Genomic DNA, 13,004 nt, shown 5'->3' with positions numbered 1-13,004 from the left:
CTTGCAAGCCGTGTAGCACTCTGTCGTATCTGCATCTAGGAATGAGAATGTATTAACCCTTTTCGGTCCAACCTTGAGGCTGACTCAACAGACCAGGCGCTAGGAGCAGGACCGATGTTGAGCAGTAAGAACATTAAAAAGTTCAACATTCAATCCCGTCAATTAATTTGGACCAGACTGTTTAAATTCCAGAAATAACATTGGACCGCAAAGGGTTAACAGAATGCTCGTAGCTGAGTAGCGAAAGCATTATTCCTCGGGGCTGTCTCTAAGGGCACAGAGGGAACACGGCTACCATAGAGGTCGGAAGCGTCAGAGCGAAGGAGCAGGGTTGGCAGAATTCGGACAGTGCTGCGTTATTCCCGGCGGGCACCTCAGCATGGCAGCTACAGCTGCCTGACCCGGATCGCTTATCTCTGTGTGAAGGTGCCGCCTTCTCCGTTAGTTGGCCTTGAATGTGTGACATTATGAACAATTGTGAAGACAGACCGAGGAGATAGTCCGCTAGGCCTTTCTGTTCCTGTACTGAACTTGTCTTTCTGTTCTGAACTTGGGACAGAAAAGTGACTGCAGGCAGTTTGCACGACCATCTACTTTTCTCTGTTCTTGATGGAAAATCTGACTGGGGGCGAGAACTCACTCTTGTGTTGGGGGTTTTGGCCACTGGGAGCTGTTTGGTAGGTTCGGGCCACTTGCTGGTTCTCTGGGACCCGGGCCGCTGCCTGCACAGTCCAGGCAGCCAGGCCCTGCGTCCTGCAGATGGCGCACCAGCCAGGGCCCACCTGCTGTCACCCAACGCCTGGTAGTATGGAGTGGCCTCTGAGAGTTCTTGTTTACATTTCTCCATCACTAACGACGTTAACCGTCTTTCATGGGTTAATGTTTCACGTACTTTTGCGTTGAGGTTCCTAAGGGGAGGGATGTCGTAACTTCGAATAAAATCCTTCTTTAACGTGACTTTTCGCCAACAGTGATCACCTCGCCGGACCTGCACAGACACGGGGAGATATGGGTCGTCCCGAACACCGAGCACGTCTGCACCCGGTTCTTCTTCGTGTAAGTGTCAAGGCACCCACCTGTGTCACCGTCCTCCGTCGGGGAGGTCGCGGTGACTGCTTCCGCCGTCAGTGTGTCACACACGTCATCTCTATCAACTTCGTATTTCCGTTTTATTTTAACAACCTGTAAGAAAACAGTGATATTTAAATGCTATTAACCTGGGAGAATTGAAGAAAAGTATCTTTTTAGCCATCTATCTGTGTTTATGTCTGTGTACATGTGTGTACATGTATATATGTATATGTGGCTACATATACATATACACAGGTTCCGTGTGTAGATATATACAGGCACATACACAGACATGTGCATGCGTCATTTCTGTGCACTTACAAATAGGAGGGCGTGGAATGAAAACTGAGAAGCGGGCTTACGTTCCCCAGAATACAGGTGGCTGCCGGGCCCAGTGTGGTAGCTTTCCCTACGAGCTGAGCTGGAGTACAGCAGCGCTCCTTGTCACCCCGAGGAAACGTGAGCGAGCTGGCGCTGCTGCTTGGCCCCCCGACACACACACACCTTCTCCTCGTCCCTGTCCCGGCGAGGGCTTGGGGCGGGAGGGCACCCCTGGTGGACGTGTCTGTGGTCCTTGAGAAAGAAGCTGGGAGAGGCACTGGCTTGTTCCTCCGGAGCCGGGTCCGAGCGGCTGCACCGAGACGGCGTCAGGAGAGCGCAGCCCGGTGCCCGGCCTGCCGTCCGCGGCCCGTCGGGGGGCTGGCACCGGTGGCACGGCGGCCGCGCTCCTGCGGGCGGCGTGAGCGCCGAGTCCCGTAAGATGCAGGGTCACGTGCTCTGAGCTGTGTGGCCTGTGTGACGCCTGCTGACTCCGGTTACACATCCGAGACACACACGTCCGCAGGTGTCCCTGTTCGTGGCGAGGCGGCGTGAGCGCGAGGGAAGAGCGCGCTGGCCGGACGGCGTGTCCAGGCCGCGGGCAGCAGCGGCGCCGGTGGCCACAGGGCCCCTCGAGCTCCGGCGGCAGGTGCAGTGGGCGCCTCAGTGACCCAGCGGGACACACTGTCGGCGGCTTCCCGCAGGAGCCGGGTCCGTGAGAGCGAGAGCGTTTCTGTCCCTGTAAGTGGGCTCCTTACCGGTGCTGGTGCCGGGGGCCCGCGCATCCCGTGGAGTCACCAGACGGTGCACCCCACGCAGGGACAAGGCCGGGGAGCAGGCAGCAGGCCCAGGCGCGAGGCCTCAGCGGCTTCGTCAGGAGCCATGGCCTCCGGTTGAAGGACGGAGGCAGCCAGGGTGCCCTAGGGGCTGGAACTGAGAGACCTTGACCTCACCCTCCTGCCCATGTCTCTGCCGTGGTCACACCCCAGGAACTAGAGGGCAGGGGAGCATTGGTCAGAGTCACAGGGAGACTCCGGGGCAGGATGCAAGGGAGAGGCGGTGCCGTGTGGCCTGCAGCCTCCGTGGGTGTGCAGCCTCCATGTGTGTGCAACCTCCGTGTGTGTGTGTGCAGCCTCCATGGGTCTGCAGCCTCTGTGTGTGTATGTGTGTGTGTGTGTGTGTGTGTGTGTGTGCGCGCGCGCGCGCAGCCTCCGTGGGTCTGCAGCCCCCGTGTGTGTGTGTCTGTGTGTGTGCAGCCTCCATGGGTCTGCAGCCTCCGTGTGTGTGAAGCCCCCGTGTGTGTGTGTGTGTGTGTGTGTGTGTGTGTGTGTGTGTGTGCAGCCTCCGTGTGTGTGTGTGTGTGTGTGCAGCCTCCGTGTGTGTGTGTGTGTGTGTGTGTGTGCAGCCTCCATGGGTCTGCAGCCTCCGTGTGTGTGAAGCCCCCGTGTGTGTGTGTGTGTGTGTGTGTGTGCAGCCTCCGTGTGTGTGTGCAGCCTCCGTGTGTGTGTGCAGCCTTGAGGTTACTGTGAGGACAGAGTGAGCCCGGGCAGGTCTCTGCAGAAAGGCTCTCATTACACATCGTTTCTTTCTTCACTCTGGACCATCCTGACTGTTATCACTGTCAGAGACCCGCCCTCCAGACCCCTCCAGCCAGCGCACGGAGGGCACCCACCTGCCAGGGCTGATCCCCACTCTTCGCTGAGATCCTAGTGCCTGTTGTTCCTCCTTCCAGAAGCCTCCCTGGCTCCCTGGTGCTGCGGCTTCCGGTCACTGTGGAATGCCCTGGGCACGGCTCTCTGTGGGCCTTTCTTACCCGTGTGGTCTTCTTCGTGACTCTGTACCTCCTGAGGTCGGGTTGGGGTTTGTGTGCCTAACACAGTGCTTGGCAGATAGAGGAACGAGTGAAACGCCCCATTATAACTGCTTGCTGCGTGTTCCCCCTCAGAAAGTCTGCGAACGCCTTAAAGTCAGCGTGTACAGAGGGGAGCCCGTGACTGCTAAGTGCCCTGATCACGTCCGTGCTCCCCAGTCTGTGCAGTGATTCCGCACATCAGAGACCTGGAGCCCGAGCTGCAGCTTCCATGTCTGTGACCTTGCTCACGGAGGTCATCGCTCCCAAGTTCATCTTTTCTGTTTTCTCCCGTCAGTACCTTTGTTTCCATGGACAGGTCACTCTCTTCCCCGGGGCACACCAACGAACACCAGTTATTCTCCGCTCTCTGCTCTCCTCGCTGCTCCCAATCCGTTACGCACATTACCATTATCACACCTGAGATACCTGTTTCATCTACGGAAACCAAACCAGCGGTGAGCAGAAGAGGAGAAAAATCACCTGTAACGTCCCCACTCACAGTTGTTCTTTGGTGTGTAGCCTGCATTTCTGTGCAGATACAATTTTAAGATCATGCTGTTCATATCACACTAGAGGCCCGATGCACGAAATTCATGCCCGGGCTCCGCCCTCGCAGCCCCCAGCTTCGTCCAGAAGGTTGTCCAGAAGGTTGTTCAACTGTCTGGTCGAATTAGCATATTACGCTTTTATTATCATAGATGACTTCTCCGAAAGCAGACTTTCGATGATTCCTTGCTCAGTCAGGCTGCCAGTTATTTTACAAACGTGGCCTTCTGCAACGTAGAGCCCGTTGACTCACTTCACTTACCCTACAGGCCACCGATGGAGTAGAATGATTATCCAGCAGCTTGGAGTTCTCTTCCCACGACTGTCTCCACTCTCAGTCTGTCCAGGTGACTGGCCTTCTCACCAGCCCGGCCTGCAGCCAGTCTCCCAAGTCTTGACCACATGGTGGTCCCCCTGGGCCTCTCCAGACGCTCCCCTCAGATGAGATCTCGGTCTTCACCCCCAATTCTGCATGCCCTGTCTTTGCACCTCCCCGGCTCCTTGTCCTAAAGTCGTTTGCATGACTGTTATCTCCCCTAGTAAAATGCAAATTATGTTCCTACTTGGGACCCTCCGGTTGTCTTGTGCAGAAACACTGAATGCTAGTGAGTGGGTGCAATGAGCACAGACCCATGTTGTGACTTAATGGAGAGGGCGGACACATCGGGTTCCTTGCGGGGACTTGGTGAGAGCGGGCCATCCGTCCGTTCACAGTGAGTGTCCTCCTGTTGCTGGTGGAAAACGGTGCTATCGCTTCTGGGTTCCAGACTTAGGGAGACAGACGAGTGACCTGTGCCACCTGAGGCTGTGACAGCTGCGACACCGGGTTGACAGTAAAGGTTGTCGGAACATTCAAAAGTCTCTGTCTGTGAGATTTCCTCTCATTCCCCAGGGAGTTCCCAACAGCTACGTTCCATCTGGTGCCTTATTTTCTCTCTCCTGACTTTTGAAGCAAATTGGTTGATTTTCCAATTAAAATGTTCGTAATCTTTTTATACGCCTGGGAACATTCGCCGTTTCTGTTTCCTTTTAGATGCTTTCATTTTCCTTCTTCATAAAACCCCAGTCATTGTCTCACTTCCCTGTGGAGATCTTGCTCTGTTTCTTTTTAAAACGGTGTTGCTTTCTGGACTTGAACTTCCCATGAGCAACCCAGTATTTGTCTGCAGTGATAAGGAATAGCCACCCAGGGCTGTGTCTGCCTTGAGGCCGGTGCCCTGGTGCCACCATAACCGCGTGTCTGGCTCTGCCAGTCCACCAAGGCGGGGGTCATCATTTGCCCTTTAGTGTTCGGTCTGCTTCAGAGTTTAAGGCACTGACTGCTTTGGGCCAGTTTCACTCTCGAGCTGTTGGGCTTCCTTCATGCTTCGTTGACAGTGGGAAAGTGGGCATTTTTCTTAATACTTTCCATCTCAACCTCGCTCTTCTCTCCGCTCTCCCTCCCCCTGTGCTCTGTGTAGGCGGAAAGTGCAGCACAGGGAATACCGTCAATCTATCGGAATCACAGTGTATGGGGCCAGGCAGGTACTGGAAATAACCGGGGCGGGGGCGGGGGGGGGGACTTTGTAAAGTACATGACTGTCTGACCCAGGGGTGGGCAAACTTTTTGACTCGAGGGCCACAATGGGTTCTTAAACTGGGCCGGAGGGCCGGAACAAAAGCATGGATGGAGTGTTTGTGTGAACTAATATAAATTCAAAGTAAACATCATTACATAAAAGGGTACGGTCTTTTTTTTTTTTTTTGTTTTATTCATTTCAAACGGGCGGGATCCGGCCCGCGGGCCGTAGTTTGCCCACGGCTGGTCTAACCCTATGCTGCACTCCTGAAACCAATAGAAAATGATATTGAATGTCAACTGAAAAATAAAATTAAAAATACAAACAAAACAAGCAATATCACCTCCTGCAGACTGGAGCCTATAGCAGATAAAATCTCCTGAATTCATCCCCGAGGCGGCCATGGGCAGCCGGTCTGAGGTGTCAGTGCCTGTCAGTAGAGGTGAGGGTTAGATAAGCGACTGCAGTGGATGGTGGGAAAAGGGAACAGGTTTATATGACAGACAAATCTTAAGCAAAGGCCAGCTTTCATCTAGAACAGTGGTTCTCAACCTTCCTAACGCCGCAACCCTTTAATACAGTTCCTCATGTGGTGACCCCCAACCATAAAATTATTCTCGTGGCTACTTCATAACTAATTTTGCTGCTGTTATGAATCATCATGTAAATATCTGATATGCAGGATGTATTTTCATTGTTACAAATTGAACATAATTAAAGCATAGTGATTAATCACAAAAACAGTATGTGATTATCTATGTGTTTTCCGATGGTCTTAGGCGACCCCTGTGAAAGGGTCGTTCAACCCCCAAAGGGGTTGCAACCCACAGGTTGAGATCCGCTGCTCTAGAGGGAGCGCAGATGGTCGTCTGGATACTCGGTACCTTTTTCAATATGGCGTCCAAAGCAGGGAGGACACAGTAGGTGTGCTGACTGTACCCACAGCACCATGGAACTAGGACAGATGTGTGCATATTAAGGAATTCACAGTAGAGATGCAAGTGGGCTGGTATTTGACATCGGGAAGCCATCAAGGACCAAAGCATCCTAGTTGGTATGGCTCAGGGGTCGCACGTGGGCCTATGAACCAGGAGGTCACGGTTTGATTCCCAATCGGGGCACATACCCAGGTTGCAGGCTCGATCCCTAGTAGGGGGCGGGCACGAGGCAGCCAGTCAGTGTTGGCACTTCTCTCCCGTGGATGTTTCTATCTCTCTCCCTTGAAGTCAATGCCTTAGTGCCACCAGTCATTACATGTCTGAGCGTTCCTTTCCTTTCCTCTTTCTCTCTAAAAACCAGTAAAAACATATTAAAAAGAAAGAAGAAGAAGAACCAAAACAGCTCTCAGACCTTCCCCTGTTCCCACTTCTCTCACAGACCGTGTCTTCTTGGCGTCTGGTTTGTTCCCTTTCCGTCATTCTCCGCTGTTTTCCATAGTCTGAGTCCTGGTGGCGCTGGCCAGGCTGGCTTGGTCAAACCGCATTGTCTCCAGTGAGCAGGTCGCCTCCCTGGCCTGGGCTCAGATTTCTGGGTGCTTAGCTGACCTGAAGCCCAGTGGGGAGCCAGGATTTATTCAGAAACCAGGATGACAGACTTTCTGCCCAGTTGAATATGCATCTTTACCTATTCTTCCACAGAGCACCTGACGAGATTTCCACACCTCTAAAGCATCTCCCTTTACACATTCTTCCCAGGGAACGCACTGCTTGATCTGAGGAAGTATTTGTAACTGGCTGTATACCACCTATGCCCTTCTTTTCCTTGCAGTCGTATTTCAGCATGGAGGGTCCTGTATTTACATATATATATATTCCTACATACATGTGTGTGCACACACTTGTGTGGTCACAATTAGCAGTGTTGGCGGGCACCCCTGAGTCAGTGCTTGGGAGTTTGAACCGGACACCGATGGCTGCCCTGGGTGCTGGAGCAGTGGGTTAGGGGGGCCCCGAGTTCCCATTGCTGGGTCATCTGCTTCATTTCCCTGTGTTGTGCTGTTTCAGGGGGATTTGTGTGTGGCGAGGGAAAGACATGAATCTCTGAGACCAGGCCTACCTGGTTATCTGTTTGGAAGCACTTAGCGCTTCTCTACAGCTTCCGTCTTGAAGTCATTCCCATGAAGTAAAAATTAATGCAGTGCCTATTCTGCTCTGAATATTATCGTGGAAGTTTAAACAGTCATTCTTGGGAAATGGTTATTGCCCCAGTAAGTTTATGTGAGGAGATGAATGATCATCTAGGATGTCATTATGTCTTTCTGAAGGCCTCGGTAATTGCTGTCTTTCAGCCGGCATTGTCCCTGCGGTTGCTTGGCTAAGCTTAGCGCGCGCGCGTGTTCTTACGGGAAGGAGCGCATAAATGAGAATCTGTTATCTCAGACCCAGGCACCCGCCGGTGATAAGACGAAGTGCTTCACTGGTCACCGCGGAGGAGTAATTAGAGGTGGGCTTGGAGCGCACGGCCACAAGTGAGGCTGTTTCTTAGAGCCACTGGTGAGGAAGTGAGCGAAGCGGGAGAAGCCAGGGTCTGAGGAGCATGAACTTGACCCGGGCTGCATGAACCGCTGTGGGGATGTCTGCACAGAGAGCTCCCTGCACCTCAGGCGGGCTTTGTGGGGGATTGAAGTTAAAATGTCACAGGAAGGAAGGGGCGAGGGCGAGGGCGAGGCATCATCGGGTGTTGAGTAGTGCAAGCTCCTCTGTGGTTCCCGGTGCACAGGCATCATTAGAATACAGCCGAGAACTCGCTGTCTTTCGCTGTTGCTAACCCTGGGCTGTCTTCTCGGTAGCACACAGCCTTTCTCAGCTGTTGGAAATGCTTTCTGAATTTCCTGGAACGTTTCCCCTTTGTTCACGTTTCATGTTTCTGCTTTGTGCCTTAGCTATGAAGATGGCCAAGTGGGAGATGCAAATATTAACACACAAGAAGGAGGCATCCACAAGGAGATCCTTCGCGTAATCGGTAACCAGACCGCGACCGGTTGAAGGACCACCATCTCGTTAACGGGGTCCTGAAAGCCTTCCTCGGGTTCAAAGCTGGATTTTGAACTGAAGAAGATGATGAAATAATTTATTGTTATTATAAACAAAATTAATCCTTTGAATACTGATTTTTTTCTTAGTATTTCTAAGTATCTCATTAAATACCTAAAACGGTATGAAATTTATCAATTGTAGGGTTATGGAATCTAGGAATAAACTTACAACAGCACTTAAACTGAAGTTTGGGTTGCTCACACAATAAACAGATTGAAAAAGCAGTTTTGTGCTGATATTTTTATATTAAACTCTTTAATTGGAAGTTTGGTATTATATACCAACACTTTAGGTTACCAAAATCGCATTGAGAACGTTTTATAATGATGTCTAAATCTCTAAGATACTTTGCAATAAGTAAAATGTTCGCACATTCTGACGTGCTATATATATATCTATATATATACTTAGTGGTATGAACATTCAACTATTTTGAGGAGGGACGTTTCCTATTCTCCTGTTATTTTTCCTTATACGAAAGCAATTAGTCTTAGATGCAATGCTTTGCCCAAAAGTTTGTAATATACATATCTATAGATCATGCATCAGAATGTGTGACTGTGCACATGTGTGTGTAGATATGCACATGTGTATTGTGACAACAGGTGGTGTAGCTCCACAGTTCTCCCATTCAGTGACAATAAATAATATTCCATAAGCAGTAAATCCGGACAGAAACCAAGATATGAGCCAAATTTACCATTGTTCATTCACTGACAGTATTTGCTAACAATTTCTCTATTTGTTTAAAGAATGTTTTCTTCGGTTAAAATTCAACTCATTAATAATATTATGTAAAAGTCTTAATTTGGAAACATAGACACCCCTGGTGGACTAAGTCTACATTGAAATGATCACGTGTATTCAAAAAAGGTCTCAGAATTATAACAGACAGTACCTATTTTTTATTTCCTACAATGGAACATTTTTAAAATTTATTTAGACCACACCAGCATTTTTGTATTTTTTCATCTAATACCTCTGCATATTTTTTTTCATATTGAGAAAGAAGATAAACTTTGAAGTTTCTTTTATATTAAAAGAACACAAAATAAGTTTATAGGGAACAATAACACCAGCGCCCATCCTCCTGCCACTGGTCACGTGACCACCAACAGCATGTCTGGTTTCTTTGGGTCCTAACGTTTTTCTCAGTCATTACAGGTTGTCGTTGCCAGTGTTTCATTTTCCCGTGCGATGTCTTGGGAATAGGCCATTCATGAGAGCAGTTTAATTATCGTGTCTGCCACTCTGTTCAAACCCTGAATCAAGGCTCATATCTGATTCTAATTTACTTAGAAAAAAATAAGCACGTATAGTCATTTGCAGGTATAATGTTACAACTTCTGTGTTTGTTTCCTCTGGCATAGAAGGTGAGAGAGAAGAGGCCCTCCATATTGTTAAGGGGTGCTGCTGAGGAAGTCTGTACGGATCTTTTGTTTTCTTATATTGTAACTAACTGATTTCTACAAAAAGAACTTGAAGTGGCTGGGCTATTAATCCTTGTGACACCATCCACTTAAGACCTTGATCTGTGTTGAACCCAAAGTGAGCCTGTTGGCATTCAAGGGCCCAGGGGCGGCATCTTGTTTAGTCCTGTGAGCAGATGCTGGAGGACTTAGGCAGGGCTAGAGGAATCCTTGCGTAAGTCTCCCAAGTCCCTTGGACTGTGTTTTAAAAAACATTTTTAAGCAACAAGATTATTTTTTTTCCAAATTATTTTTATGGGACATTGTCTATCTGACATAAATATGAAGGTGTAATAGCAGGATCTGGAAATTGAGGTCCTGGAGCCCCACTGTTTGGCCACTGGGACCACTGAGGCACCTCCCAAAACTCTACAGCGCCTCCACGCATGACTGAAGCCACTGACCTAACCCAGTATGGGCTTACTGAACACCTGAGTGACCTGGAAGGTGTGTTGTGTTAGGATCTGACCTGCAAGCGTAGCTTCAAGGACTTTGGGAGGAGAGGAAAAGCTAGCAGCATACACACTTCTGCCAACTTAAGAATGAAAGTAGGTTCACCTCTCAGAGCAAGGAAAATGTTTGATCCTTTTAGTGCCTAACGTTATCATAGACAAAAGGCATCTCTTATGATGATAAAGTATGCTGCAGGATCCTGATGCTTACCTTGATTTCTAAAGAATCTAATTTTAAGAAATACCATGAGTAAATGAATACCATGCTTCCAGAATCCAAGCAGGTCACTAAAATGGAGAAGTTTAAACATTATTGTTACCTTGCCTTGATTCAGTCGCCCCATTAAGATACTATCTATTGACTTACTTGATGATTCCAGACATGATATTGTATTGTATTTTTATGATTATTGGAAGTCTGTTCTCTGCTGCTTTGTAATAGTTTATTAATTGTGTAGCCATTACTACTTAATATGAACCCACTGGGCAAAGGTAGTCATTTATTTTCATTCTTGCAGTAGGGGAAGAGGAGCCTCATTTATTAGTTCTACTTCTTTTCTGCCATTACTGATTTTGTAAACATTTCAGTATGAATAATTTGTCCTCTTTTATCACTCAGTGTATTAAAAAAGAAAGTAATTGAACATTGGGGAAGAGAAAAAGCAATAATTTATTATTACTATAGGACACACTATGGTAAGGTACTGTAGTGGTGCCTTAGACTGCATTACGTTGAAATGGTTTGTATGTTTGTTGCTCAGCAAATCTCAAATGTTGGCCTCAAAGGTGGTTTTTAAATTTAAAATTTTGAATATGAGTACAAGATTTCAATACAAGATAGTAAGCTTAAGGGCTTACCATCAAATGCTATGTGATGTAAGAAACCAACCCAAACTGTTGTCGATGCTCTGAATATTTCTCATGGGAGAGTTTAGAGAAGGAATCCTCCGTTGTGCTCCCCTTTGCTTAAAAGACAGGAAACCTCTCCTACGCAAGTCTATTGTCATTGAAAGAAGTTTCGCAGTACTTGATGCCACATACCACCACTTAATCAGGGCGTGGGGTTTCCGAAAGGTTTAAGGCAAAAAGCTGTCATCCTTGTTAAGTTGGGGTGACTTCATCCGCAGTGATTTGATGTCTGACAGGTCACTCAACTGAGGACTGTCTACCGTCCAAATGGATGGATTTCATGGTGGCACCTGAAGCACATTTTAAAAATATTACAATGTTACTCTATTGTCTCACTGAATTCTTCATCATAACACTACCTCAAGACAAATGACAGACTGTTTGTCAAGGTAAATTGGGTTTCCAGGGTAAGAAAGAAAAGGAGTCTTACAAATAGAAGTCATCAAACTATTCAATAGTCAGAGACTATACTGGCCATAGATATTGTCGATGGCCCCTTGACAACACAGTAATACAGATATTTCAATCACTGGGAATGAATGACGTAGTTAACACCCAATGGGTTATGAGAAGGGATTTAAAGCTGCAACAATTGAAAATAATTAGTTCTCTTTAAGATTGGTTTTCTACATGGACCACTTTTATGTCCATTCACCCAAAGCCACAGATTTGCCCACCCTAAATAGTGAAAGGGTTAAAACACCCAATTCCTATGCCAGAATGGCAGATGGAATATTCAAGTATTTTTGGCATTGAATGCCTGCTAAATTTTTGTCCATTATATATCAATTTGATGTACGTTGTTGCCCAGTTAATTTTTCTTGGGGATTTTGTAAACACCATGGTATATTAGGATACATTTTTGCAGGTCAAAAGAATTTCAAGTAGTTTTTAGACAGAACATATCCACGAGTGTGAAGAAGCTGTGTTGAAGAATAGATTCCATTACACATTTACCAGCGGGTCAGTAAAAAAATAGTGCTTATTTACATAGTCCACATAATTTAATGTTCTAAAAATAATTTCTCCAATCTGCCCAATACTTAATGTATCACTTGAGATTTTAAAATATGCAGCCACTCCTTTCTGTAAACACGAAGATATGCCTGTGTTTCTTTAACTATATAGCCTTTCTTTACAATAAATTTCTTGACTTTTGTGCACAAAATAGTATTGCAACCTGCTCTGTAGCCTTTGGTGCCTTAGAGTTATTATAAATATTTATCGATATGTACATACTGTAAATACTGCCAAGAGATCCTAAGGCCAAATATTTTCTCTATTCACTTTTTATTGCACTTGCTTTCTATTGCTACGTAAGCCTCTTTTATCCAGCTTTGTAACAGTCCTAACATTGTAGCCAATGTAAATGTTTACTTTCAATAAATCTGCATTTGTTCAGCACGCACGGTGTGTGGGCGGTACTTTGAAAGCCCTCTCAGGCTCAGCTAGCGCCCCCGCAGGATGAATCTTGCTTCTGGGGGCCAGATACATGACGCTCTGGACACACTCTAACAATGAGGCTGCCCTGTTTGCTTATAAAAACACCTTTAAAATAAGAGGGAATAAAAGAAAATTACCTTTTTGCCAGTTTTCTCCAAATAGTTGCCATAGATTTATTGATCGCGTGAGTACCATTTTAATTTCAGATTATGCCAAGAAACACAGGATTGAAAAGACAGATTTTTGTATTGTGTCAGCGCGCTCTCACAAACGCCTTGGCAGAATAGCAAAAGGAGCTTTTCAAAGGGCCCTCCTGAATTTTCTAAGCGTTTCTGACTTGGTTAGTAATT

General features: G+C 47.4%; 1 protein-coding gene across 5 annotated transcripts in view; it reads left to right on the top strand.

The window, feature by feature from the left end:
- Nucleotides 1–13,004, top strand: part of PARP8 (poly(ADP-ribose) polymerase family member 8) — a 137,184-nt gene that overhangs the window by 122,922 nt on the left and 1,258 nt on the right. For 3 of the 5 annotated variants that reach the window (XM_036308689.1, XM_036308687.1, XM_036308685.1), the window contains one exon: nucleotides 972–1,056. In XM_036308689.1, the coding sequence (XP_036164582.1) occupies nucleotides 972–1,056 (85 nt within the window). Of the gene's footprint in view, nucleotides 1–971; nucleotides 1,057–8,227; nucleotides 12,616–13,004 lie in introns of those variants that run through there. The other 2 variants (XR_004967473.1, XM_036308686.1) reach the window with 2 other exon arrangements.

Source organism: Myotis myotis, unplaced genomic scaffold (assembly GCF_014108235.1).
Source record: "Myotis myotis isolate mMyoMyo1 unplaced genomic scaffold, mMyoMyo1.p scaffold_m19_p_5, whole genome shotgun sequence".
NCBI classification, from domain to species: Eukaryota; Metazoa; Chordata; class Mammalia; order Chiroptera; family Vespertilionidae; genus Myotis; species Myotis myotis.
This window is presented reverse-complemented; position numbering and strand designations above follow the sequence as displayed.